The sequence below is a fragment of the Elgaria multicarinata genome, chromosome 1 (assembly GCF_023053635.1).
Source record: "Elgaria multicarinata webbii isolate HBS135686 ecotype San Diego chromosome 1, rElgMul1.1.pri, whole genome shotgun sequence".
Taxonomy (NCBI): domain Eukaryota; kingdom Metazoa; phylum Chordata; class Lepidosauria; order Squamata; family Anguidae; genus Elgaria; species Elgaria multicarinata.
In genome coordinates, this window is record NC_086171.1 from 90,203,640 (window position 1) to 90,231,597 (window position 27,958).

The 27,958-nt window shown below is 41.2% G+C and overlaps 1 protein-coding gene across 5 annotated transcripts in view; it reads left to right on the top strand.

Annotated features, from left to right (window-relative positions):
• IMMT (inner membrane mitochondrial protein) overlaps positions 1-26,145 on the top strand; it is a 35,255-nt gene extending 9,110 nt beyond the window's left edge. For 3 of the 5 annotated variants that reach the window (XM_063131871.1, XM_063131880.1, XM_063131897.1), the window contains 12 exons: positions 1,938-2,061; positions 3,139-3,270; positions 5,252-5,359; positions 7,565-7,701; positions 10,508-10,611; positions 10,848-10,983; positions 15,196-15,325; positions 18,878-18,892; positions 20,353-20,576; positions 23,063-23,194; positions 23,822-23,951; positions 25,161-26,145. In XM_063131871.1, coding sequence (XP_062987941.1) covers positions 1,938-2,061; positions 3,139-3,270; positions 5,252-5,359; positions 7,565-7,701; positions 10,508-10,611; positions 10,848-10,983; positions 15,196-15,325; positions 18,878-18,892; positions 20,353-20,576; positions 23,063-23,194; positions 23,822-23,951; positions 25,161-25,768 — 1,980 coding nt within the window. In that variant the 3' untranslated portion in view covers positions 25,769-26,145. The remainder of the gene's footprint in view (positions 1-1,937; positions 2,062-3,138; positions 3,271-5,251; positions 5,360-7,564; positions 7,702-10,507; positions 10,612-10,847; positions 10,984-15,195; positions 15,326-18,877; positions 18,893-20,352; positions 20,577-23,062; positions 23,195-23,821; positions 23,952-25,160) is intronic. The other 2 variants (XM_063131888.1, XM_063131905.1) reach the window with 1 other exon arrangement.
• Positions 26,146-27,958: the final 1,813 nt, after the last annotated feature.

Below are 27,958 nucleotides of genomic sequence, written 5' to 3' on the forward strand. Positions count from 1 at the left end.
GGTATCTTCTTATTTGGAATGCTTCATGTTAAAAACGATATTTGCACTATTCTGTTCCTGATTCTACTCCTATTGTAATGTTCTTTTTAACTGTTGCACTTTTGTAGCACTGTACATGTTTCATAGAGTAGAGATGGATTAGTCGTAGAATTTTCAGACCCTCATACAGTGGCTAACCAGCTGTCAGCCAGGGACCAACAAAGCAGGACACGATACTACAGCATCCTCCCACCCATGTTCCCCAGCAACTGGTGCATACAGGCTTACTGCCTCAGATACTGGAGGTGGCACATAGCCATTAGGGCTAATAGCAATTGATAGCCTTCTCCAGGAATTTATCCAGTCCTCTTTTAAAGCCATCCAAATTGGTGGCCATCACTATATCTTGTGGTAGTGAATTCCATAGTGAATTCTATGTGGTAGTGAATTCTATTTGCGGTATGAAGAAGTACTTCCTTTTATCTGTCCTGAATTTCCCACCAATCGGCTTCATTCGATGACCCTGGGTTCTAGCGTTATGGGAGAAAAATGTCTCCCTATCCACATTCTCCACACCATGCATAATTTTGTACACCTCTATCCTATCTCCCCATAGCCTCCTTTTTTCTAAGCTAAACAATCCCAGTTGTTGTAACCTTTCCTCATAGGGGAGATGCTCCAGCCCCTTGATCATTTTAGTTTCCCCTTTCTGTTCTTTTTCCAGCTCTATAATACCTTTTTTTTTTTAGGTTTGGTGACCAGAACTGTACACGGTATTCTAAGTGTGGTCACACCATAGATTTGTATAAAGGCAGTATGATACTGGCTGTTTTATTCTCAATTCCTTTTCTAATAATGCCTAACATTGCATTTGCCTTCTTTATAGAGGCTGCACACTGGGTCAACATTTTCATTGATCTGTCAGTTTCATTGATCTCTCAATTTGGGGTCATTGGCAAACTTGGCCACTTCACTGCTCACTCCTAATTCCAGATCATTTATGAACAAGTTAAAAAGAATTGGGCCCAATACCGATCCCTGTGGGACCCACTTCCTTCCATTGGAAGAATTTACCATTTATTCCTACTCTCTGCTTTTTGCTTTTAACCAATTACTGATCCATAAGAGGACTCTCCTCTTATTCCATAACTGCTAAGTTTGTTCAGGAGTCTTTGGTGAGGGACTATATCAAAAGTCTTTTGGAAGTCCAAGTAAAAAGTGTCCACTGGATCACCTCTGTCTACGTGTTTGTTGACAGTCTCATAGAATTCTAGAATATTAGTGAGACAGGACTTGGCTTTGCAGAAGCCGTGTTGGTTCTTTTTCAGTAGGACATGTCCTTCTATATGCTTACTAATTTTGTCTTTAATAATGCTTTCAAGCAATTTACCTGGAACAGATGTCAAGCTAATCGGCCTGTAATTTCCTGAATCCCCCCTAGCATATTTTAGTTAGAAAATCCATAATTTCATATTTAAGTTCTTTGAGAACTCTAAGATGGATACCATCAGGGCCTGGTGATTTATTTGCTTTCAATTTGTGTTTTGTCACCACTGTTTGCCTCAGTTCCTTAGACTTCCTTCCTGAAAACATCAGTTCAGGCACAAGCATCTGTCCTGTATTTTGTTCCCAGTATCCTTTGAGTATGCCACCTAAAAAAGCAATTACCATCTTTTTTTTTTGCATTTAATAAACAGCTTTTCCATTATGAATCTAAATTATTGTATTTTTAATTTTTGTCTACGCTTCTAAATATATAGATTCATATCAAACTTTTCCCACTTGCTGCCAATTCCTGAACTATGTGTGTTTGTGTGTAATATATATATATATATGTGTGTGTGTGTATGTATGTATATATATTGTGTGTGCGTACACACACATACACAATAACATACTTGTCTCATGTTTATTCTTGATAGTTTGCAGTTCACAATAGGGTTGTTGTTTTCTCCCAGATACAGCCAGGTCCACTAAAGATCTCCTCTGTAGCAGAGGTAATGAAAGAATCTAAACAGCCTGCTGTCAGATCTCCAAAGAGTAAAACAGAGGTACCATCAGCTGCTAGTGAAGAAAAGGAAGGTAACAAGATACAATGGCTCTCGTTCTCATAAAAATATGGGGGTCCTGCCTTAAGTATTTCACATTTTTATAGACTTATTATCATCATTGTCATTATCATGATTTCTGCTGCTATTACCATTATATTAGACACTTTTCTAGAAAAAGACTCAAGGTGTCTTACAACAGAGATTAAAACATACAAAAATGTAAAACAGTCTAAATCAGCTAAAATGCTTTAGCATGCCAAGACTAATAAAGCTTAATTAAGAGGCCTCATCTTGCCATCAGATGCCTGGAAGTAAAGGAAAGTCTTAACCTGCCACCAAAAGGATGACAATGTTAGCATGAGGTAGACCTCCCTGGGAAGAGCTTTCCACAATTGTGGGCTACCACTGAGAAGGCCCTCTCCCTTGTTGCTATCCTCTGAACCTCCCTTGGAGGAGCCTCTCACATGAGGGCGTCAGCACTGGTCATAGTGTATGAGTAGGTTTATACTGGGAGAAGCGCTCCATCAAGTATTGCAGTCCAAGGCCATGTAAGCATCTTGAATTGGACAAGCAGCCAGTGAAAGTGGGGCAGAGTTGGTGTTATATACTCAGACTTCTGGTCTTTGCTTTCAATCTGATTTTGCACAAGCTGCAGATTCTGAACAGTTTTCAAAGCAGCCCCAAAGGCAGTAATCTTAATTTGTAGATTACCAGAGGATAGACTACTGAAGTCAGATTATCCCTGTCTAGATCGGAGTATAGCTGGGCCAAAAGCCAACCCTCATATAAGGCACTTCATTACATGGAGGTCACCTGAGCTTCTAGTGACAATGATGACTCCAGGAGAAACCTTGAAACTCTAGGTCTTTGGAGAGTCTAATATATGCCTGCTTTTGTACATTCAATGATGTTTGGTGATAACTTACATTCCAAAGATTGAATATGTATGAAATTGTTAACAAGACTGGAGGAATTAAATTGTGTATAAGGGATGCTCATAATCTTCACAAGATTTCTGTTTATTTTTAAGGTCAATCTTGGAATTGTATTTCAGCATAAAACAATTGTGTTTTATGGTTCTAATGTATATTTGAATATATATTTACAGTGTCATCAGAAGTAGCTCAAATAATCTCAGCGACAGGTGAAGCTTTGTCAGTCCCAGCTCCAGGGATGCAAAAGGAGGAACATGACAAAAGTCAAATGCATCCTGAAGGAAAACACAAACCTCCTGACTTAGGTATTGTCTGTTTATCTGTAGACTTCCTATTTATCTATAAGCTTTGGGATTTAAAGCCCAAAGAATTATGCATCTCCGTACAGCCAAACTGAGTTAACTTGGGGTTGTTTAACCCATGAACAATCCCAAGTCCCCTTGTTCGGATGTAATGGAAATAACCTACAAAATTGGAACCAGCTTGTATGCAGCACACGTCCTCGCCATTGACACTGTATGCCACTGTTATGTCCAAACAGGATCTCTGCCATTCTTGCTGTTTGCTCAGCCTCTTAATTCTCATCTGCTACTGAAATTAAACTTACCATACAATTGCATTTCTGCTTATTGTTTCTGTTATTTTTTCTCTCTGCTGTCTTCCTGTCTGTCTGATAAAGTTTAGATTCTAAACTCCTTGGGGTAGAGGTTTCTCTTTGCTTTGGTTACTCTATGCATTAATAAGGATTTTAATGAGTCACCCAGAGAAAAATTGCTTGGATGCCACAAACAAAACGCAAGGTTTTGTACATAGATCTAAGTGTTTCATTCTTTTGGTGTGTGTATTTTTTTCCTTTTCTGATGTGTCTCTTTCCAACTGTATGTATGCTGTTCCAGTTCTCCTTTGATGTTAACTAAAGGCATCATTCTCAATAAAAACCACTAAAAATTCTGTTCAGTTTTTAAATAGGAAGTGGTTAACTGGTGGTCTGTAGGGTGAATCTGGACCCTGACACAATTTTATCTGAACCCTAGTAGCCATACCAAATTTTAATTAAGGTGCAAATATATTTTCAATTGGGAGTAGTGTTCACCATGAGTCCATAAATTTTGGCTGGCTTTGGCAACCAAGCTAATATTTGTGGTCATCAGGAATTTGTCCTTATCTTCTTAACAATTTGGAAGTAAGCCATAGTGACTGAGTTTCAATAATCACAGGAGGGGGGCAAGAAGCTTCTCTTCCCACCCCTGCACATGCCCTTTGTTTACATAATTAGCCATACTGCAACAGGGGTTGGTGTGTCATGCGAACCTGACACGCAGCGTGACTGGCTTTGTAGCCACCTCACAACCATGACGTGCAGTGAGGGTGGGTATGAAGCCATCCCCGATGCACTGAATGCCAGGTTCACACAACATGGCAACCTACACTGCAGCACATGTAATTATGTAAACAATGTGCTGGGTGGGGTGGGGGGAGAAGTCACAATGGCTTCTTTTCCCCCTGTGATTGTCTGAACACCCTCATTCTGTTCAGTAGAGTTTACTCCCAGGTAAATGTGTATAGGGTTGCAGCTTTGGCCTCCAGTCATGTTCCATTCCATATAAAGTCAAGGATACCCGCCCCTGCCCTCTCCCTCAAGGTCCAAATTTTGGAGTTGATGAATGGGAGTTGGGATGTGTGTGTCAATTTTGACACTGGTTACCCAAGGTGCTTCTAGAACGTTGGCTTTCCATCACTAAATCAGTCAGCCCCAGCTTTCCCTTCCAGAGCCAAAGGAAAACCCATCACCAAAATGACCAACTCTAACCTTCTGATCTATCTATGAGTTAGGGGAGTGGATAATTTCCTTGTCATTGCATGGAGCCTTCCAAAGCTCAGCATCAGTGCACAGCTGATCCCACTTTCTCACTGGTTCTAAGCTAGAGAGGAAAGCTGGAGGTCCTTTTATCACCCTTGTTAGTGGGTGAACAGAAATGTGGATCCCTGTTGTTCATGCTGTAGTGTTAAGCATCGCTCTGTGTTCTTTTTTCCTTGATGTGGCTGAGTGCATTGTGTTCCATAATATTGATGCTCTTACTGCTAGATGGGTTTTTTTTTTAAATTATGGAGCTTCCCCAGCCTAAAGAGGTCAGCTGAAGTGGCAAAATACACTTCCAGGATGCAAACTACTGTTGTAGTCCTATAAGGAAATAGTAGTCTGACAAGAAATTAGCTGCCTTATGAATATACTTGTATTACTCTTTGTTTTGCATTCAGTGTTTTATTTAAAACTTCTGTACCTAGGCAAAGAACACAGCCGTGGAGATTCTACTATTGTAAAAGAGAGGCCGCCTGAGGAGGTTGCAGCTCGTCTTGCGCAGCAAGATAAAGAGGAACAAAAGAGGATTTTGGGTATGTAGGTAAACAATCTAGCCAGGCACTGCAAATTATGCATTCTTCTACAGCTGCAAGAGCAGCTCCATAGCTAAGGTGGCTGTTTTTCCCCAGCATTCTTTCATTCTTTCATTTAGAATTTCTGTAAACCGCCCAGAGAGCTCTGACTACGGGGGCGGTATATTGTGAAACTGAAAGCTGTATTCATAATATCTAGGCACTTAGTCCGATCAGAATGAAATTTGGCATGGAAAGAATCTACCTGCTGAAGGGTAGATTTCAGATTTAAAATTTCATTAAAATCCTGGGACGAATATCTTAGGTCCAGCAGTTAAATTATTCATATTGAGGGGGCACGGCTTTTCTGTTTCCACCCTTTTTCTACCCACCCAAATGTACCTGATGCTGCTTTTTTTCACAGTTTAGATTATGGAAAATAATCAAGAACATTGCAGAAATCTCTTTTTTGCTGGTTCGGTGAAAATATATTTCTAAAATTATGATGTTTCAAAATTTCCATTTTAATTTGGAAATGATGTAGGGACAATTTGTGTCACACTTGTTTAGCAGGTAATCTGAAGACAAAAATAGGAGTGGAGAGTCCTGCAAATGTATTTAATTGGCAGATAGAATTCTTCAGGGTGCGTAGTGTGTACATGTGTGCCTATACTCTATCTGGACAGCTTGATTCTTTGACTATATAATATATATTGTAGTCTGTGGGTTGGCTCACTTTCCTGAGTGATCTGCTCTTTGAGGTCTCTACCATGGATTGACTTGATTTGCTGTGGGCTGTGTTCCAGAATTTTTTATTTACTTCTTTCTTAAACATTCATTCTTATGGAACGCAGGAGGTATGATTACAGTACAGTAGGTATGGTTACTTATAGTCCTATAATTCCAAAAAACAGTAAAATACAATCATCAACAAATTGAGAAGCAGCAAATACAATCAGTCATTTTACCCCACTTAAAATGCCTGGGTAAACAAAATAGTTTTACCTGGTGCCAAAGGGACTGAAATGTGGTTGTCAAACACACCTCTAAAAGGAAGATGTTCCTCAGCTTGGGGTCACAACACAAAAGGATTTCTCCCTTGTTGTCACAAAGTATTGTAGGCACCTGGGGAAGAATCTCCCCTGCAGAGCTTAAGATGTGGCCAGGCTGTTATAGAGAGAAGTGCTCCTTAAGAGATTTGGGTCTCAAACTGTTTAGGGTTTTAAAGATGAGCAGTAGCACCTTGGATTGGGCTTGGAAGTGAATAGACAGCCAGTCCAGCTCTTTCATGAATGCTATAATGTGATCCCAACTAGCTGCTCCAATTGAAATTCTGGTAACCACATTCTGAACTAGCTGAAAATTCTAGGTCTTTTGAGGGGCAGACCCATGTACGTAACATGACAGTCGTTGCATCAAGAGATTGCTAGAGCATGAACCACTGGGGCCAAGCTATCCCTTTCTAGGAACGGTTCCAGCTGGCAAGCCAGCCAAAGCCAGTAAAATACACTCCAAGCCACTGAGGAGGCCTGCCTGGGCCTCCAGTCACAAAATGGATCGAGGAGCTCCAAACCTGTTCTCTTAAGGGAATGCAGCCTCCTCCAGAACAGGTTGCACATCGAATTCCCAGACACCAGAGTAAACTACATTGCATGAAAGGAGGAATGAAGCCTGGTGCACTCTGTTCAATGTTTGAATTAGTGTTATGTGCAAACTGGGTCACTGGAGGATAGTACAAAGCTAAACTAAACTTACATGGCTTGGGACCACAACACCTGACAGAACACGTCTCCCGACATGAACCTACCCGCTCACTGCGCTCAACATCTAAGGTCCTCCTCCAAGTGCCTACTCCGAGGGAAGCTCGGAGGATGGCAACAAGGGAGAGGGCCTTTTCAGTGGTGGCCCCCCAGTTATGGAATGATCTCCCCAACGAGGCTCACCTGGCGCCAACATTGTTATATTTTTGGTGTCAGGTCAAAAACTTTCTCTTCTTCCAGGCATTTAACAACATATGCTGAGTTAGTTTGTTTTTAATGGATTCTGTGATTTTATGCTTATGTTTATAAACTTTGCATATTTGTTTTAATGTTTACTGTTTTTAACTTTTGTAAACCGCCCAGAGAGCTTCAGCTATGGGGCGGTATATGAATGCAATAAATAAATAAATAAATTATGCAAGGTAAGTGATGAGCAAACTAAAGCATTTTTTCTCTCTCTCACTAGCACTTGCGTCAGCTTTAGAAAGTGCTCTGAGTAGCACTGCTCGTGTCACTTTGCAAGCAATTACACTCCAGGAGGCTGCTGTGCAGTCTGTTAACCTTCATGCTCAAAAACTAAAGGAGGCTATGGATAATTCTGAGGTTAGTATGTTTTAATTTTTATTGCATGTGTTGAATTTTTGTACATTTTATTTTAATCTGAGTTTTATTGTGTGTCTTTTTCCAAACTCTGCTTTGATAAAAATTTCTTTGAAAATATAGGGTATAAATAATTTAAATAATTATTTTAATCAACATTATTTTAATTATTATATTTAGATAATTATTATAAGCCACTTTATTCCTTCCACATAAGATGTGGAAGTAATTGGGCTTTGACTGAAACCGAAAGTATGTTCTGTGTATAAGTATGTTCTTTAGCATCTACAACAATCACTGGGAAAGGTCAAAGATCAACATGTGGACCATATCCAGCTATACCTCTTTTCTTCATCTGACCCAGGTTTAGCTGTGGAATCCCTGCCCAGGTGCTTGGAGTGAGTAATGGGCTTGAGGAGATCTATCAGCCATTTGCTGGACTTGTTCACATGTTATCTCACAGCTAGCTTTGTCCTGCCAGTCTCCTTCATGGGGACTGGGAGCATGGCTGTCAGGAAGCCCTTCTTTCTTGCAGTGATCAGGACTAGAGGGATCAACCCTACTTCTCTGCTACTGTGGTGTTCCTCCGAGGGTAGCTATCAACAGTGCTCTTCAACATTTTTATTAATGATTTGGATGAGGAGGTGCAGGGCACGCTTATCAGATTTGTAGATGACACAGAATTGGGTGGGATAGCTAATACCCTGGAAGACAGAAACAAACTTCAAAGTGATCTTGATAGGCTGGAGTGCTGGGCTGAAATCAACAGAATGAAATTTAATAGGGATAAATGCCAAGTTCTACATTTAGGAAATAGAAACCAAATGCCCAGTTACAAGATGGGGGATACTTGGCTCAGCAATACTACATATGAGAAGGATCTTGGAATTGTTGTAGATCACAAGCTGAATATGAGCCAACAGTGCAATATAGCTGCAAGAAAGGCAAATGCTATTTCGGGCTGCATTAATAGAAGTATAGCTTCCAAATCACGTGAGGTACTGGTTCCTCTCTATTTGGCCCCGGTTAGGCCTCTTCTAGAGTATTGTTTTCCATTTCTGGGATCCACAATTCAAGAAGGACGCAGACAAGCTGGAGCGTGTTCAGAGAAGGGCAACCAGGATGATCAGGGGTCTGGAAACAAAGCCCTATGAAGAGAGACTGAAAGAACTGGGCATGTTTAGCCTGGAGAAGAGAAGGTTGAGGGGAGACATGATAGCACTCTTCAAATACATAAAAGGTTGTCACACAGAGGAGGGCCAGGATCTCTTCTCGATCCTCCCAGAGTGCAGGACACAGAATAACGGGCTCAAGTTAAAGGAGCCCGTTAAAGTTAAAGGAAGCCAGATTCCAGCTGGACATCAGGAAAAACTTCCTGACTGTTAGAGCAGTACGACAATGGAATCAGTTACCTAGGGAGGTTGTGGGCTCTCCCACACTAGAGGCCTTCAAGAGGCAGCTGGACTACCATCTGTCAGGGATGCTTTAGGGTGGATTCCTGCATTGAGCAGGGGGTTGTACTCGATGGCCTTGTCGGCCCCTTCCAACTCTGCTATTCTATGATTCTATGATCATTAAGCAGGTTCAGACTAGGATGGCTTCTCCTGCTATATCTCTCTGAATAGGAGGGTTACTTCTCAATAGAGACTGTATGCTACCCTGAGATCCCAGTGATATAGGGTGGGATACAAATGTTTTAATAAATAAAAAATATAAATAAATCGTCCAACCTTATCTCGCAATCAGCTTTAGCATATCCCATTGCCTTCCTGGACAACGTAACCAACCTGGAGAACAGAATATTGGTACTTAATAAGAAAGTTCTTTCTGGATTGTTGTTTGGAAGGCATCCTGGCCACATCCTGACTTTTTTTGGTTCCTTGCCTCTGCGTCTTTTGGGTCCGGCCTTCGCCTTGGAGTCTAGTTTCTTTTTCTTTTATGTATCTGTCCTGGAAAAGTTCCTTCCTCTCTTCTGCGGTCCTTATGTTTTTCCATTTATATTGGGGATTTTCCCCCCTGGTCTCGGTTATTAAGCTACAGCCACAGGCAGAACTAGCAAGAAGCAGTCTAGGACCAGCAGACTACACAAAACGCTGTCACATGGTCCCTGCTTTTCCTGGGCAATAATTGTTCCATTGTAGGGGATGCCTTCTGTAAAGGAAGCACGCCCCAGCAAAACTGGCCTTTCCACTGGATTTTGCACAGATCCCCAGAACACACGCACACAGCTCACAATTTGGAGGTTTAAGACCAATTTTATTTCAGGATAAGTGGTAGGTTACATGGGATTAGCATACTAAAAACTATAAAACATGCATATATATAAGAACCCAGAAAAAGCAAGCTAGAAACTAAGTTACAACTCATACATCACCCAGCCTTGGAGTCAGCTCGACCCCCCTTTCCAAGAATAGCCTTTATAGTTTCTTTTTCTTATTCCTTCTCCCCTCCCCTTGGCTTTCCATATGAAGATCTTTCACACCTCCGCTTGAGATGTTAATTCTCTCTCAAGGCCAGCCGGGCCTGGCCCCAAGCGGTATGCGCCAGAACGCCCCCATGCAGCTGGACGCTTATCTCCCAGTTCCTAGGAACCATAATAAAATTTAACATATTAAAAGACGAACCATTCCCAGTACCATTCACCCATCCCTTACACCTTCTACTCACCAACCCAGAAGGAAACTTCTCAGTAAGTACCAACGTTCCGATCCAACATGGTTTTGGCAATCTAGGTAAATATGTTTTGATTTTTGACGAGCAGCTTATTGCCCTTACCTGAAAGATCTAGAATGACTGTATATTTTGCTAGAGTACAAGTGACAAAAAGACAACTCAGTGGCGAACATTGGAGGAAGCATTGAAAGATCGTAGGAAAGCTGTCGATGAAGCTGCAGATGTCCTTTTAAAAGCCAAGTAAGTCATTTTAGCTTTAACATAAATGTAGTAGAAAATCATAATGTGATTCCATTATATTAGAACTATAAACAGTAATGAAATTATTTAAACGTGACCAAAAATGCAGTCCATTATAGAGCTATGTCAACAAAGTGATAGGTCTATTTTTTATTCAGAAAAGATCAGGCTTGATTTTCACTGACTGGGGTCAATAGGTTCAACCCTTACCCTAACGGTGCTTTGTTTTTGTTTAGAGAAGAACTGGAGAAAATGAAAGGGGTGATTGATGGTGCCAAGAAGTCTCAGATTCCTGGGGCCAAACCTCATATCCTGGCTGCAGAAGAGAACCTTCATCATATGATAGTTGACTTGGATAGTGTGGTCAAAAAGGTGAATTTAACCTAAATCGGGTTTTAATTATTTTAATTTGATGCTTAAGAACCAGCATGTTATGAGCCTTCAGTGAACTTCAGTAAACGTGATGGAATCTCTTTGGGATATTTGAGCATCTAAAAACTAACTTCATTTTCTAAGCAGATGTATTTTGCCATAATGAACTAGAGCAGCGGTTCTCAACCTGTGGGTTGGGACCCCTTTGGGGGTCGAATGACCCTTTCACAGGGGTCGCCTAAGACCATTGGAAAACACGTATTTCTGATGGTCTTAGGAAACTGTATTGACTGAACTATGTCATGTATCATCTTTTGTATTATTAAAGCCATTGTTATGTATTATTTTCATTAGCCTACTATCCCATGACAATGGATCGTGTAGAGAAGAACAAAAATAATTTTATGGTTGGGGGTCACCACAACATGAGGAACTGTATTAAAGGGTCGCGGCATTAGGAAGGTTGAGAACCACTGAACTAGAGTGTACTGCATTTGTGATGGAGAAGCTTGACTTTTTTCAGACTCTTTGATGCAAAAGCATTTCTTTCATTTTTGTAAAACACCAGGTGTCTGTTTTGCCTTTCCATATTTGTGTGTGTGCTGAACAGAGCTAATTTATTTATTTATTTATTACATTTATATACCGCCCCACTGCCGAAGCTCTCTGGGCGGTTTACAACAATTAAAAATAGTAAACATTAAAAGTATACAAAAATTTAAAAAACATAAAAACAGTATAAAAACAACAGTATCCATTTAAAAACAACAATTCTGGGAGGTCTATTAAAAACAAACTTAACATTGTTAAATGCTGTTAAAATGCCTGGGAGAAGAGAAAAATCTTGACCTGGCGCCGAAAAGATAACGTTGGCGCCAGGCGAGCCTCATCGGGGAGATCATTCCACAGTCGGGGGGCAACCACTGAGAAGGCCCTCTCCCTTGTTGCCATCCTCCGAGCTTCCCTCGGAGTAGGCACTTAGACGCTGAGCGCAGTGTACGGGTAGGTTCATGTCGGGAGAGGCGTTAGCCATGTAGGGCTTTATAGGTTAAGACCAGCACCTTGAACTGGGCTTGGAAACATATAGGCAGCCAATACAAGCGGGCCAGAATCGGTGTTATATGCTCAAACCTCCCTGTTCCAACTATCAATCTGGCCGCCGCATTTTGCACAAGCTGCAGCTTCCGGGACCGTCTTCAAAGGCTGCCCCATGTAGATGGCATTGCAGTAATCTAATTTGGAAGTTACCAGAGTATGGACAACTGAAACTAGGTTATCCCTGTCCAGATAACCCAGATAATAACCCTGTCCAGATAATGCCCCTTGTATATGTTTTTAAAATACCCTTAGAACTGTTTTCGTGTATATTTAATTGAGGATTGTGTGGGGATCCTCCTTGAAAGGAATACACAAAACATTAGACAATGAGAACTGAGGACAGGGAGCTGGGACCTGCTGAATGGTATTTGTTTACATAAAGGCAAGAAGAGTAGTTTGCTTACCTGTAAGTGGTGTTCTTTGAGTGATTTCCAGTCACACAATGGGCTTCTGCATCTCTGCAGAAAATTTTTATCTTATTTTATTTTATTTTATTTTATTTATTACATTTCTATACCGCCCAATAGCCGGAGCTCTCTGGGCGGTTCACAAAAATTAAAACTATTCAAAGTATAAAACAACAGTATAAAACCATAATATAAAATACAATATAAAAGCTCAACCAGATAAAAACAGCAGCAATGCAAAATTACAAATTTAAAACCATGTTATTTAAAATTTATAGATTGTTAAAATGTTGGGAGAATAAACAGGTCTTCACCTGGCGTCTAAAAGAATATAATGTAGGTGCCAAGCGAACCTCCTTAGGGAGCTCATTCCACAGCCGGGGTGCCACAGCAGAGAAGGCCCTCCTCCTGGTAGCCACCTGCCTCACTTCCTTTGGCAGGGGCTCACGGAGAAGGACCCCTGAGGATGACCTTAGGGTCCGGGCAGGTACATATGGGAGGAGGCGTTCCTTCAGATAACCTGGCCCCAAGCCGTTTAGGGCTTTAAATGTTAATACCAGCACTTTGAATCGGGCCCGGACCTGGACTGGCAGCCAATGAAGCTGGAAAAGGACTAGCGTAATGTGGTGTCGTCGGCCAGTCCCTGTTAGTAAGCGTGCTTCCCTGTTTTGCACCAGTTGAAGTTTCCGGACCGTTTTCAAAGGCAGCCCCACATATAACGCATTGCAGTAATCCAAACGAGAGGTTATCAGAGCATGGATAACTGTAGCTAAGCTATCTCAGAACTTCAGAACTTCATAGTGCTTTACCTACATTAGCATTCCTGCTCCTTCCTTGGGTAGGGAGGGAAACCTCTTCACATGTACTCTGTGTGGCAGATGGTCAGCCCATCCAGCAAAGGGAAAAAGAAAGGGAAAAGGGGGCTGTCGTTGCCTGGTAAGCTGAGGGGAGGGACTAAGATACCCAGCAGGGGTTTGTGGGGGTGGGGGGTAGCAAGAAGCTGGAAGAGGTACTAGGAAAGCAAGCAGGGAGTGTTTAGGTGGGTGGCAGGAACCTGGGAGTGGGTATTAGGAGAGCCACAGTTGGTTACAGAGGGTAGCAAGAAGCCGATATGGGGCAAGGAAAGCCAATGTGGGACTGGGGAGGGTAGTGAGAAGTCAGCTGGAAGGGCTGGGGAGGCCAGGGACCAGCTGGAGAGAAACGTTTGGGGTTGTTAGGGGGAGAGAGTTTGTGTGATGCATGAATGGGGTGCTGTTATCTGTCTCAGTATAGGTTTTCTGTTGAAATGTGACTCCTCTGCTCTTTTATTTACAGCATTAATGCAGCTGCCCTAGTTTAGGCCTTTCAATTTAGACCAGTGGTTCCCAAACTTTTTCAGGTAACTGCCTCCTTGGTTCCACAAACTCATGCCTAGTGCCCCCTACCCTACCCTATAAAAATAATTATTCAGAATAGCGGTTTTCAACGACCCACTAAGGAAGATAATAACAATAAAATTCAAAAGAGTAACAATTGAATATTTATTCAAAATCCAGTTACATTTTTTAGTTCATTCAATTAAACATAATTGATGAACTTGATCCAGTGATAACATCTTTTCAAAGTCTGATAGTCATTTAGCAAGAATATTAGATATCACATTTAGTAACTAGGGTAGAGTACCTCACTATTCTGTAAATTTTTAATGTGATGGGTAGGTTTGATGAAGTGATACCAGTTTCCCAATGTCTGGTTTAAAGTCATTTAACATGAGTCTTAAATCACCATGTTTAGTAATCTGGAGTCGATTTCTTTGCTTGGAGAGAAGTAGGCAGACCACACTAAAACCACATTCCACCAAATATGATGTTGGAAATGCAACCAGGAGCTTCTGAACCACTCTCCATAGTGCAGGATAGCGATCAGAAATTTCCTTCTGTAACCAAAACTCCTGGTACGATTTCTTAAACTTTGGCTTCAGCTCAATGTCATTTTGTAGTTCAATTGGCCCCTTTAAATGGGAAGCACCCGCCGCAGGCTTGCCGAGGGAGGGAGGGAAAAGAGAGCATGGCCAGCGTGGCGGGGCACACCAAGCAGGGTATGTCTCTTCATTAGCGTTTTGGTGCTTTTGAAACATTTCAATTCACCGTTAAAAGGACTCTTCTTAAATGGTATTAATGCATGTGTGGATTCTTCCCTATATGGCTTGGGACCAAACTACCTTCTCCCATTAAAATGTCCCTGGGTTTTAAGACCTTCTGGAGAGGTGCTTCTCAGAAAAGACCACCTCGAGTGCCCCCCTGCCGCTCCCTTGCCTCTTAGCGTCCCCCTATGCAATCCTACCCGCCCCCAAGAGGGTGGTACCGCCCACTTTGGGAACAATATCAGATGTTCTGTTTCTGCTCTGAACTGAAGACATTTAAAAGAATTAATTCCACCAAAGTACTTCGAACTGCCTTTCCTGCTTTGACAATGTTTACGTATTGGCCTGTTTGTACCACTGGACCTCTACCCTAATTTCTGGTTGGGTGGGTAATGCAGAAAGGAGCTCCCCTATCTAAGAAAGAGGGGGCAAGAGAAGTTCGATGAATATTTCATTTTGAATCTTTGCTTCAATGTTTTGCCCTTAGATACTTGTGTGATGCCTGATATCAGTTGCTGTATGTCATTTCTAAACTTACGATTTAATACCTGCTTTGAGACTTTAATCCTTTTGTTTTTTGTGTAGGTGCAAGCAGCTCAGTCAGAGGCTAAAATAGTAACTCAGTACCATGAGCTTGTAGCTAAAGCAAGAGAAGAATTTCAGAGAGAGCTGGATAGTGTTACTCCAGAACTTCAGCCTGGTTGGAAGGGGCTAAGTAAGTAAGATGGTTATCTTAAAGTTAACATTTAGTTGTGGTCCTGACAAGTAATCTCTGCTGGTATCCTACTTTTTATAGTAGTAAATAAGCTTGCACTGACTGTTCCCCTCCTTTTAAAAATCTCTTTTCTAAATGATAGTGACTGAATTCTATGGCTATTTAATCTTGGGGTACTGGCTTTGTCTACTGCTTGTACTTACCTTTTTGGCCTGAGATGATTTTGGTAGCTTGAATAAGCTACTATTAATCAAAAATTTACCTTCAAACTAAAAAGACTCTTAATTTTGAAGACCTGAGTAAAATGTACTTTCAGTTTGATAAACCATAAGAATCTTGCTGTTCCAGTATGAACACCAAATTACAGAGGAAAGCAAATTAGCTACTTCATCAATTGGTGATCCAAGATTATATAAGAATACTCATTTGCCTACAGTTCTATTAAGAGCTGTGTTCATACTAAGTTAGGTGGTCCTTCTTCCCCTATACTGTCTACTTCACAGGTAGCAGCTCTACAAGGACTGAGAAAGAGGTGTTCCCCGGTCTGCTACTTCATATCCTTTGAAGTAGAAACACCATTGATTAAATCTGATATCACCTAGATGCATAGCATAACCTCTGTCATTGACTTAGAGCCCCTCTCAAAGGCCTTGGCTTTTGCACTCCGAACAACCTTGTACAGAACAAAGCATAAACCTGTCCTCTTCCATTTTACAATAAAATTGATAACGATTGGGCCAATCAGCTGCTGTTGTTGAATATATTGCTTGTGAGTTATAAGCTGCCCTTCTTTACAGAAGTGCTCTAGGCAATGTAAAAATGCTAACAACAAATGAGATCATCAACTATAATAAATATTACAACTTCATTTAAACAAGTCAATTAACATTCACTAAAGCAGCAATAGCAGGAAATCCTTCAGTAACAATAACCAAAGTAGATACTTAATAAAAGTGTGCATTTGAGTCAGGATGCCACAGAAGGCTCCTGCCCTTTGCTTCCTCTCAGATTCAAGTAAATGAGATACCAAAGAATGAGGATCAGGAAGGTTTTAAAAATGTTTGGGTAGTTAGCATGTTCTAAAGGTGTGATGCAGGAAGATGGGCAGAAAAAAGGTGTTAGTCTTAAGGTAACAGTGGGCCCCAGCTACTTCCCAACTGTGTTTTAAAAAAATTTTTGAAAGAAGAAAAAGGTGTCCATAAAACTACTGAGTGCTGAAAGAGTCAATGTTATCTTACAAACAAGGTAGTTTTGACCCTTTTGGTGCTCTGTAGCTGCTATGGACACCCATTTTTAATGGTGTCACGAGAGCCTGAGGGTGAAAATGCCGCCTGGAGTTGCACACCTCCTGCAGTTGCACACCTTCTGCTTTAAAGGTGCCAGAGGACTCTTGATGCTTGAAAAAATTGTCATTAGTCCTTCATTTTTGTAACAAAACTTCTTGTAGAGGGAACTACAATAAGCAAAATATTGGCCAAAATCCATCCTTTCCACACAATTTTGGTTGTGGACCAGAAAACATAAGTGCTTGAGTTTTTAATAAATTATATATAAAAATGTCCAGAAGGTGGATTAGACTTAAAACTTAGAAAGGAAAAAAGTAAAAAGCCATAAAGATCACAATTAAGGGTGCAATTCTATGGGATGCACCCTGGGTACACGTAAGCCTCTGAACTCATAGGCTTAGAAGTATCAAATGCAAAGCTCTGCATTTTGGCTAGACAGGCACTTTTTCCAATCCGGCAGAGGCTTTAGGAAGGGGGAAGGAAGAGGTTGGGAACAGCTAGGGATACCCACATCCCCAGTCTCTTCCCTGCCCCCAGAAAATGCCACCTTATACCTCTTGTGAGTTTGTGAGCTCATAAGCAGCAGCCAGCTGGGGAGTGTGGTTTCCTGTCTCTGAGGTTGGAGCCAGGAAACTGAAATATCCAATGTCCCCCAGACACTGTCTAGGGCGCATAGGATTGCTCTCTAAGAGCTTTAAAAATTAATTTCATGGTTTTTCCCCCACCTAGATAAAATCTGAGATGTTGCATCATTCAGTCATTGAAACTAATATGTTTTGAAAGTGCATATAATATTGTTCAGTAGCATAGTGGGTTTGGTCCTTACAGCTGATTAGCTTCCAAAGCCAGTCAGGATCTGTGAATACCTGATTTTAATTCTTCTCTTTCCCCTCACTGTAGGCATTACTCCTCTGACAATGGGTAGCTTGTCAGTTCAGCCAGTAGGAGGCAGTTGCATTCCAGTAATCTTCTGTAACAGATGAGGGACCACCCTTTCCCTCAGAAACCCAGTTTAATCCCCTGCATGCAGCAGAGTTGTTTTCTTCCTCTTTGATCCTGAGGATAGAATTCAAGAGCCAGGTTACCTTTGTTAGCTACTGCTTCCTTGTCATTTTCAGGAAGCAATGAGGTAAATCCCTACTTTCCTTTCAGATATATAAATTCATGCCTAAAGATCAAAGTGATCAAATAATGTGCTGAGGTAGCAGCTTCACTTCAAAAAATTAACTCCCATTTTCAAATAAAAATAATTAAGAGTTGTTTTAAAAAAGAGTTTCGATTCTGAAAAATGTGCAAAATATTTGGTTGAATTATTTCTATTTAGAACATAGATGGAGAGGCTCTTCTCCATATTGCGACATCGGAGGCAGCCACCAGTTGGGACACAGGAGTGGAACTCCCTTTTCAGGGAGGGCAAAGCAGGCCCTCCGGCCTGGTGGTTTGCCTTTTTATTCTGACAGGCATTTGACCTTTTGAGTTGGCTATTCCTTTTTCTCCCTACAATTTCTGAAAGTTTTTATCTACTGTCTTAGTTGTCTTTCAGGTTGTTTTGTTTGACTGAATTATGTTAGATTATATTTGTAAACTGCCTCGGGTGTTTTATATCTTGTCTTTCTGTTTTAATATAAATTTTCCAAATAAGTAAATAAATAAAACATTGCTGTGTGAGTGTTAGCTTGCAGATAAAAATGATTTAGTTCTGAGGGGTTATGTTTGCTGCTTTGTGTACTGTTTGTATGATTTTATAGAAAGATGGGATAGAAATATCAAATGAATATGTATAATTAGAAGAATGTATATGCCTGCATCCACATTTTTCTGAGTTGGAGATACTCTTGGGGAGACTTTTTTTTCCTTTAAGGGGAATATTAGCACGTACACACTAGTACTGTTTGCCTTTTTAAAAAAACACCAAAACCTCTTGCACCAAATTCTGAAGCTGCTTTTTTTAATTCAGGAGAGGGCTCTGTTTAAGAAAGGGGAGATGAACACTCTTTTAGGGGGGAAAGCCAGGTGGTTGGAGCCCTCTCTTGAACGATGGCTATAACTTGAGTGTAGTTCTTTGTACATCTCTAACCAGGTGTTACTTCAGTGTGACCCACATGGGTTTCTGAAATGAACCATTTAATGCTTCACTCTCAAATATACTTTGTTCATGTTGTCTGCTTGTATCTATGCTTTTGCACTCCTGCATGCTTTTAACAGCTCATTGATCTGCTTCTGTGGACAGCCTTTAATTTTTTCAAACGTTCGTTTCCTCTTGCAGAAATAAGTGATTTAGGTGAGTTCTTTCCACATTTCTGCTTTCTGTAGATGTGATGGGTCTCTTGTGCATTTCTTAGGATTATGATGGCAAATGCCTTATATCAAGTTGCTTTGCAATTTTGATTGTTCTTCTTTTTACTTCTAAAATTAATAATGCTTTTTGGTTTGGTATGCTACTAAACAGAAAATGATCTGTTTTGCTAATGGTATTGCTGTGAACATAAATAACAACCATAATATGAGAGAAAGTGTTCTGACATTAATAAGAGCATTTTCTTGAGCTGTTTGCAGATGAGTATTTTATAGATGCCATGAATAAGATTGAACACCAGAAATTGTCATGCTTTGGAATCATGCCCCTTACCTGCCTTTATTCCTTTTGAGAAAAAACACTGCAGTACAAGATGCACCAGTTAAAACACTTACTCTCAAAAGCTCTATTTCTATTTACAACGAAGCCTTCTACAGACTAAGCGAATTGACCAATAAGGCCGTTGATTAGAATCTCACCAAACTCTGGTTGGAGAGTAGGGTGGAAGGAAAGTGAGTGTCAATCTTGTATTTCACTAATGTACACACTATTTTCATACAGATTTGCAAAGTGGTTAACTCACCAAATGTTCTTTGACTTTCAACCCCTGGTAATCGAATCCCTTGATTGTAGGCTGTATTGAAATACATAAATAAGTATATACCTCTTGTGGCTCTGGGTTCTCAAAGCAAAGTCTCATGTAGCTGTGGTCAAAGTGAGAGAGAGCTTCATAGGGTGAAGTAATCTAGAAGCTGTATCATGTAAGGACTTAACAATTTTAATATGAATATGTTCGCTTAGGTCTTTAGTACACAAACAAAAACTTAGTCTACAATATGGTTTTAGGCTCCTGCTATCCCTGTGTTTCTTGGAATCATTGAGAAATGAAAAAAAAAATTCTTACAAGCAAATGACGTTTAACATTGTTTAAAGTCCTAACCTAGATCAGAAGGCTCTGTTGGCCTTGAAAAAAAAGTTGCCATTTTGCCCCTTCCTCCCCAAAAGTCACTGCCTGTGTTGAGTTTTTCCTAACATGGAGATAAGCTCCATGTTAGAAAATACATATATGGTGTTTTGCTGTGTTGACTTGAGTCAATAGGTGTGGTTCTTTTCTTTTGTTTTAACCTTGCTAGGTTTAGGTCCTGAAAGGTATCCTGAATGTTATGAGCAGGATGATGTGATTGGTTGAGAGAAGTTTCATCTGATCAACATTTCCCTGTGCTGTTTTAATAATATACAGAGCCCTATTGGGCTTTGGACCTAGCAGCCCTTTTTTGGATAAGTACATTACTTGATAACTTTGATGTATTCTTAATGCTGAGGAATGTGCAACTATATTTGGCCAGTCAAGTAAGCATAAAGTATTGTAAAGTCTCTACTTATGCTATGAAGATATGATGATCTTTGTGCAGTTCAATTTGTATCTAACAATCTGTTCTCTTTAGCTGGACGACTCACAGCGGATGACTTGAACTCTCTCATTGCTCACGCTCATCGACGTATAGATCAACTCAATAAAGAGCTGGTGGAGCTGAGAGTTCGAGAACAGCAACACATTGATACAGCTCTAGAAAAGCAGAAACTGGAAGACAAAAAAGCTTTTGAATCAGCTGTGGCAAAGGCACTAGAACATCATAAGAACGAAATCCAAATTGAACAGGAGAAGAAGGTAACTGTTGCACTTTTTAATTTTCTGCTGTTCTGTTGATTAGTCTGTGTGTGCATGCACAATGTCTTTTGATGGTGTGTGTGTATATGAAGATTGCCTGTGTTCAGTGTTAAGTCTGCTTAATAATATGACCAGATTTCAGTAGAACTTTGGACACTGAGGATCTGGTTCTCACATGGTCTTCAGCATATGCTTTTAATTATTCTGTTTGTAAGGTCTGGGAATCCACCCTGGACGCATGGTCCAGCTACCAGCGGACATGGCCAAATTAACAAGTTGGGCTGATAAATTGGTGGAGTTGGCTGTAGCCATTTGGCAATCCAGATATTGGGCAGACACTGTGATATGGAAACACCAGAAGGAAGGTACAGCTCCATTCCCATGGTGATGGAGAGGCAACTCCCTAACAGATGAGACCTGTACTGCTTGCAAGGGTCGAAGAAGCTAGCTGCTGAGCCTGCCTGCCAAGGCAGGACCCCTTTGCTTGGCCGGCTAGAGCAAGGAGATGGGAAGAGGTTAAAATCAACTCCTCTGCCTTGGAGCTGAGACAGGGGCAGGCACAGGAAAGCTGTAGCCACACAGAACCTTTTCACTGCTCACTACAGTGACTGGCCCTTCTTTCACATGCAGATGCACAGAAGCTGAATAAGCCAGTATATCTGTGACTAATCAGATTGGATGTGTGTGGTTGGAAATCCCGTTGCATGTGCAGAAAATTGAGCATAAGACAAGTCAGAGAATAAAGAAAAGACTGAATGGTTTACATAGCAAGGCTAGGTCTCTTGTCACTGGGGTCCTTTATGCCTCTGTTTCACTGATATTTTCTGGCAGCAATAAAACTATGTTTTGCGGCATTGACGTACTATATTTTTTGCTGGGAATTTCACTTCTATAATTTCAAAATGTTCTCCATAACTGAAGGGAATGAAAATGCATTTATCAACAAGAAGTACTGAAGTGTTGGGCTACAATGCTACTAGATTGCATGGGTCAAGGGCAAACTCTGTGTGTCCTTTAACCATCCAGACCTTGCACAGTCTAAAAACTTCTATTGAATGTAGTCACTAATGTGTGCCATTAAAATCCTGAAAAAAGCTCTTGTAAAGAAATTAGGCAAATGTACTTTATTGTAAAGAAAGGAAACACAAAATGCTCATTACACCCTTCTGTTTGTACTGCATTTAAATTTCCCAGTGCAATTGCATGGAGGTAAAACATCCAGTCCATACCATCCAGCAGCTCAATCTCTTCGCAAGGACTATTTTTAATTTTATCAGGAAGTTAAGCAGTCATGGATACAGAGTCTTAGAATAAGTCTTTCGCTTATCTTCTGTGGGTTCTAGGCTGCCCCCAAAATAAAGTGTTCCAACCAAGAAATTCTAATGTGGGCATTATGGGGAATTTCATATATGAATAGCTGTTAGTCCAGCCTCTTTTTAAAGCTAAAAGGCGTTAAAAGGCTTCCAGGCCCCTGGACCAATTAAAGCTGGGTAAGTCACAAATAACATCTACTGTCTGGCAGACAGGATTAAACAATGGAAATGTTGATTCTCAAAATGGAGTTCTACCTTTCTTTAATTGAAGGCCACTAATGTCAAAGTGACCGAGTCTTAACAATAATAGCCAATAGTCAGATTTCTCACATGTAATTATTGGCATCTTGTGCCTTTAGGATACTTTTAATCAAGTCTTGCTGAGATTTTGTTACAGTTTAATTAGAATTCAAACTATTCATTTCATCCAGTTCTGGGTTCCACAATTCAAGAAGGATGCAGACAAGCTGGAGCATATTCAGAGGGGGGCAACCAGGAAGATCAGGGGTCTGGAAACAAAGCCCTATGAGGAGAGACTGAAAGAACTGGGCCTGTTTAGCCTGGAGAAGAGAAGATTGAGGGGAGACATGAGAGCACTCTTCAAATACTTAAAAGGTTGTCACAGAGGAGGGCTACGATCTCTTCTCGATCTTCCCAGAGTGCAGGACACGGAATAACAGGCTCAAGTTAAAGGAAGCCAGATTCCGGCTGGACATCAGGGAAAACTTCCTGACTGTTAGAGCAGTGCGACAGTGGAACCAGTTACCTAGGAAGGTTGTGGGCTCTCCCACACTAGAGGCCTTCAAGAGGCAGCTGGACAGCCATCTGTCAGGGATGCTTTAGGATGGATTCCTGCATTGAGCAGGGGCTTGGACTCGATGGCCTTGTAGGTCCCTTCCAATTCTGTTATTCTATTCTATGATTTTAAGTCTGTTTATTTTGCTTTCAAAGCACTCTTCGCTCTTACTACATAGGTCAATAAATCAAGGTAGGAAATGCAGTCAGTGTGTTGACAACTTCAGTGATCAGTTAGCTTATATGATTGAGCACTGTTTCCTGTGTAATTGGGGATAGGCCCTATCTCTTAGGTAAAGTTGCACACCAGAACCACTGGGTAGAGGACTGTCTGTTCATGTAAGATAAATTAAGTGAATACCAGTGACATTTTGACAGGTTGAAGAAGCCCAGGCAGTGATGGAGAGTGAAATGAGGACCCAACTCCGCCGGCAGGCTGCAGCGCATTCTGATCACTTAAGAGATGTTCTCAGGATCCAAGAGCAGGAACTCAAGCTGCAGTTTGACCAGGTGGAAGCTTGTATTGTTATTGTGTGATTTTAAGTGCAGCATTTTGCATCATTGGATAATCTCAAAGATGTCCCTTCTTAAAGCTCAGTCCTAACTATGATTATGCATAAGTAAATAGGACTGATCTCAAGTTGTACTTATTAGTGTGTAGGTGTGCTTAGGATTGTGCATTCTTTTGTGGATTTATTTGCATTGACTTCAGCAGGCACATGATTGAATTCCAAATGTGCTTACTGATATATACCTATATATCCTAAATAGGACTGCTAGGAATGAAATGTGTCAAGATATTCTTTGCTTTGTGTTCAGTCTTGTTTAGGTAGTCGTTGAAAGGGAAATTGTTGTGACTGGCTGAATGTGCTTAAAATCCTCCACACGATTGGGAACCCCGACACTGCAGGCCCCTTCCAGCCCTTCCGCTCAACATACAAAGGACTTTAAGGCTGTAGCTTTGGGGATGTTGGGATCAGGACTAGTGTGCACAGCCCCACTCCTCTTTCCACGCGTCCCCAGAAGTGACTCTTGCAGAGATAAATATTCTCAGAACATGCAGAGGCTTTATGCTCAAACAGGGCTTTAATGAAAGTTTATTCTGATATTTTAGTAACAGACAGTTTTGGGTTTCAGAATTTGTCAGAAAAACTCAGTGATCAAGAAATGCAATATAAACGCCTTACTCAGGAACAGCTTGACAACTTTACTCTGGACATCAACACAGCCTATGCCAGGCTGAGGGGAATTGAGCAGGCAGTTGAAAGTGAGTATGAAAAACTTGAGACCTGGATGGCTATTTCCTTCTGCTGAGCCAGATGCTCCAGCAGTCTAGTTCTGTGAGTGCAGGTCCCTCCTTGATCGCACTGTGCTTGGGTTGGAAATGGAGAAGTGATCCAGCAACTGGCCCTCCTACGCAGGATGTCACTGAGTGCAGGCAACTGGGAATTGCTACAGATCATGGGAGCAAATTATGATCTCTGCTTCCAACCAGAGCAGACTGCCCATCAGTACCAACATTGTAATCTACTCTTTGTATGTCAGAGAGGGTCTAAAAGGGCTTTGAGCTGTGGCTTTTTCACTGCTTGTGGTGCTTTTGAGAAGGCCTCAGACTACCCTCTGGGTTGGCCTGCAGCTTGCCATGCCAAATCAGTAGGAGCTGAGGCAGATTTCTTTCCTTCCGTCATGGCAGAAGCACCACTTAGCCTTCCCCTCTTCCTTATTCTCAGAAGAGGATAGTATTTTCAACTCTCTCCTTATTAATCATCCAGGTAAAGTCTGCATTCTTAAAAGGTTTCTCCTCCAGCCCTGACAGAAGGTGGTGGGGAGGGAGTACTTCTCCAGAGATGACAGCCGTACCCAAGTTTGAGTAAAAGGGAGATCTCCATAGATGCTTTGCTTAGTATTGTAGACTGTCAGATACAATCTATTTTGCATAGGAGTCCACAGGAGAGACCATTAATTTCTCAGCTCTTTGAGCTTGGCTGCAAAAATAGTATGAAAATCAACTTGTTTAGTCTATTCTAGTAGCTTTTGTTTTGTGCGAAGTGTCTTAGGGGAAGGGCCGTAGCTTAGTAGTAGAACACCTACTTTGTGTGCGCAAAAGATTCCAAGTCCAACCCCTGGCATCTCCAGGTAGGGTTGGGGGAAAACCCTCTCTGAAAGCCTACTGTGGACAGTACTGAGCTAAGCTAAAGCTCTGACTCAGCAAAAGACAATTTCCTATGTTCCTCAGTGTATCTTTCTGCTTCTACAGCAGTTAAGCCATCATTCTATCTAAGCTGTTCATTATAATCTGGGAATGTTAATATATTACCCTACCGTATAACAGGGCTGCTGTTAGGATTCATAAGATAATGTATATGAAGTGTGTTGAGCAGTCTAAAAAATGACTATTTAAATCCTTCACATTTTTAAGTATTCTGTTTTAAGGTTACTGTTGTCCTAGTAAACTTTATGGGATTTTGTGTTGCAGGCCACGCAGTTGCTGAGGAAGAAGCCAGGAAGGCCCACCAGTTGTGGCTTTCTGTTGAAGCTCTAAAGCAAAGCATGAAAACTGCTTCTGGGGATAGCCCCACGGAGCCTCTGGAGGGTGCAGTGGATGCTGTCCAAGCCAGCTGTTCTGACAATGCATTCACCCAGGCCTTAACGGCTGCACTTCCCCCAGAATCGCTCAGTCGCGGAGTGTACACAGAAGAGGCCCTGAGGGCGCGGTTCCACACGGTCCAAAAACTAGCTAAGAGGGTGGCATTGATAGATGAAACAAGAAACAGCTTGTATCAGTACTTCCTGTCTTATCTGCAGTCCCTTCTTGTGATTCACCCTCAGCAGCTGAAGCCACCTTCTGAACTTGGCCCTGAAGACCTGGACACATTTAAGTTGCTCTCTTATGCATCTTATTGTATTGAGCGTGGAGACCTGGAGCTGGCAGCTAAATTTGTCAATCAGCTGAAAGGAGAATCTAGGAGGGTGGCACAGGACTGGCTGAATGAAGCGCGGATGACCCTAGAGACAAAGCAAGTGGTGGATATTCTCACTGCCTATGCCAGTGCTGTGGGCTTGGGAACAACTCAGGTGGACTGATGTAGGTCAGCTATGCAAGACGACTGAATCTTCAGAACTAGTCAGATGAAGTGTAAGGTTTGTGGCGGTGCTAGGAAGGAAATTGGAGGCTAGTTCTGAAGCATTTCCAAACCACACCAGTCTTGGTTGTCACTGGGTAAGAAGTGGGGTTCTATCTTCTAGTACTCTTCTAAAGCTTACCTTCTGTTGCATTTGTGTCACCCTTTTTTCAGCCATTTATCATGTCTGGAATGGTTTTTGTTTTGTTTTTTTGCAATTCACATAACAAAATTTATGTTTCCAGGTATTATTGATTAGGCTTGTGAGCCAACCAAAATAATGTTTATAACCTCTATTACTGATTTGCCACTTGGTGCAATTAAATAAATGATGTTTTAAAAAAACAAGGTTTGCTTTTGCCTTCTATTCAGATAAACTATAAAGATGTTAGAAGAAGACCTAATAGTAATTGCTGTTATCAGCTGTGTTGGTCCATTCTGGCAGAGTTTAGTTTCCAGAAAATCATAAAGTTCATATTAAAAATAAAACAAATGTCTATCTCTTATGTGTGAAGAGGTGCTTGAACAATCCTTGCTGAAATCTCAGAAGCCAGAGGGATGGCTGTGAAGAATTTCTTTTAAGGGTAGGGCTGGACTTTGCCAGAGAGTTCCTTCTCAGGGCTGCAAACCCTCATTCGAAACTGACTCCTGAGGGAGATCTGATAGGAGTTGGGGAGAATCTTCTTCAGGCTCACTCATGCCATTTATTTTAAAAACATTTATATACTCTGGCTTTCAGCCCTTATGAGGCCCCCCAAACAGCTTACATTTTACTGCTGTTGTTTATTATTTAAGTATAAACAAGACCAGCAAACCATGAATATGCGCCAGCATAGTAAACAAACAAACAGCAGAAGAGAAGAATTTCAGGACAGACTAAATGATGAAATAAAATAGTTTTAGCAATGCATCTTAAACATAAGAGGGGTGGGAGTTTGTAGTTGGGATGTTGCAACTGAAAAGGTTCTTGTTGCTCTATGGGGGATTTCATCTAAGTAAATTGCTCCTTCACTGGGCAGTCCCACTTATGGGATTTCTTATTTATAGCAAAAGTTTATTTTTCTGGGTCCAAGGAAATATCTGCCACTATTAACTCGGAGTTCCACAAACTGACCCTTTCCCGCTGCCACCAATTAGGTTAGAATACTTGAAAACCTCCTTATAGTTGGTATAAGAAGCTTAGGCATGAGATGGGTACCAACATTAAAGACAAACTGAACAATTAAAACAAGTAATTTATTAAAGGGATATTTTGTACATAAGGGATACTAATATTTAATTTGGGGGTTTCAAAACACTCCTTAGTGACAATTGTTTGGTTCAAGAAACATTGTTGCTGTTAGAAGCCTCTAAGGCAGTGGTTCTCAACCTTTTTTGCTCCATTCTCCCTTTCACCATTGTTCAGAATATAATTCCCCCCTTCCCAAGATAGTCTAACTCAAAAGGCGCATTCCAAATAATATGCATAGAATATTGAAAATCTTTTATTTTTTTCTGTATTAGTCCCATTTAAAGGGACAACGCAAAGCATGGTCCCTTTTACATGCTCAGCTCCCATGCTTTGCGTTGCCCCTTTAAATGGGAAGCCTGAAACTTCTAAGATTGGGAGGGAGAGAAAAGAGAGCAAAGGCCTGGCTTTTGCAGACGACATGACACTTTTCTGGGACATTTTTAATAACGTGTAGGAAGACATAATCTACAGGACATCATACTTTGCTGAATAGTGGTCCCAACTCCCCCCCCACCCAGAACCATAAAATCCCCCCCCTTGTTGAGAACCCATGCTCTAAGGACTTCTTTTACATCAGGCCAAATTTCCTGAACCCTCACCCCAGCCAAATACCCTTATAACTAGGGTACAGTGTTCCTCTGACATGCAAGCTTCTGTTGTATTACAAGTTGCTTGGACAGCTTATCTTGGTTTTACTGCCTGCTGGGATAACCTTCCTCTGGCAAGATCTTAGGGCAGCCAGTTGACAATACAGCCCACCTACTCCTGATCCTCACCAGCCATCTAAGGTTATCTCACAGAGAGAGAATAGCTATTAACATTCTCCTCAGCTTTCTCCTAATTCTTTTTCACCACACACCAACCAGCAGACCTCTTTCTCACAGACCCTCTGACTTTCCTCCTGTCAACCCTCTTACCTTA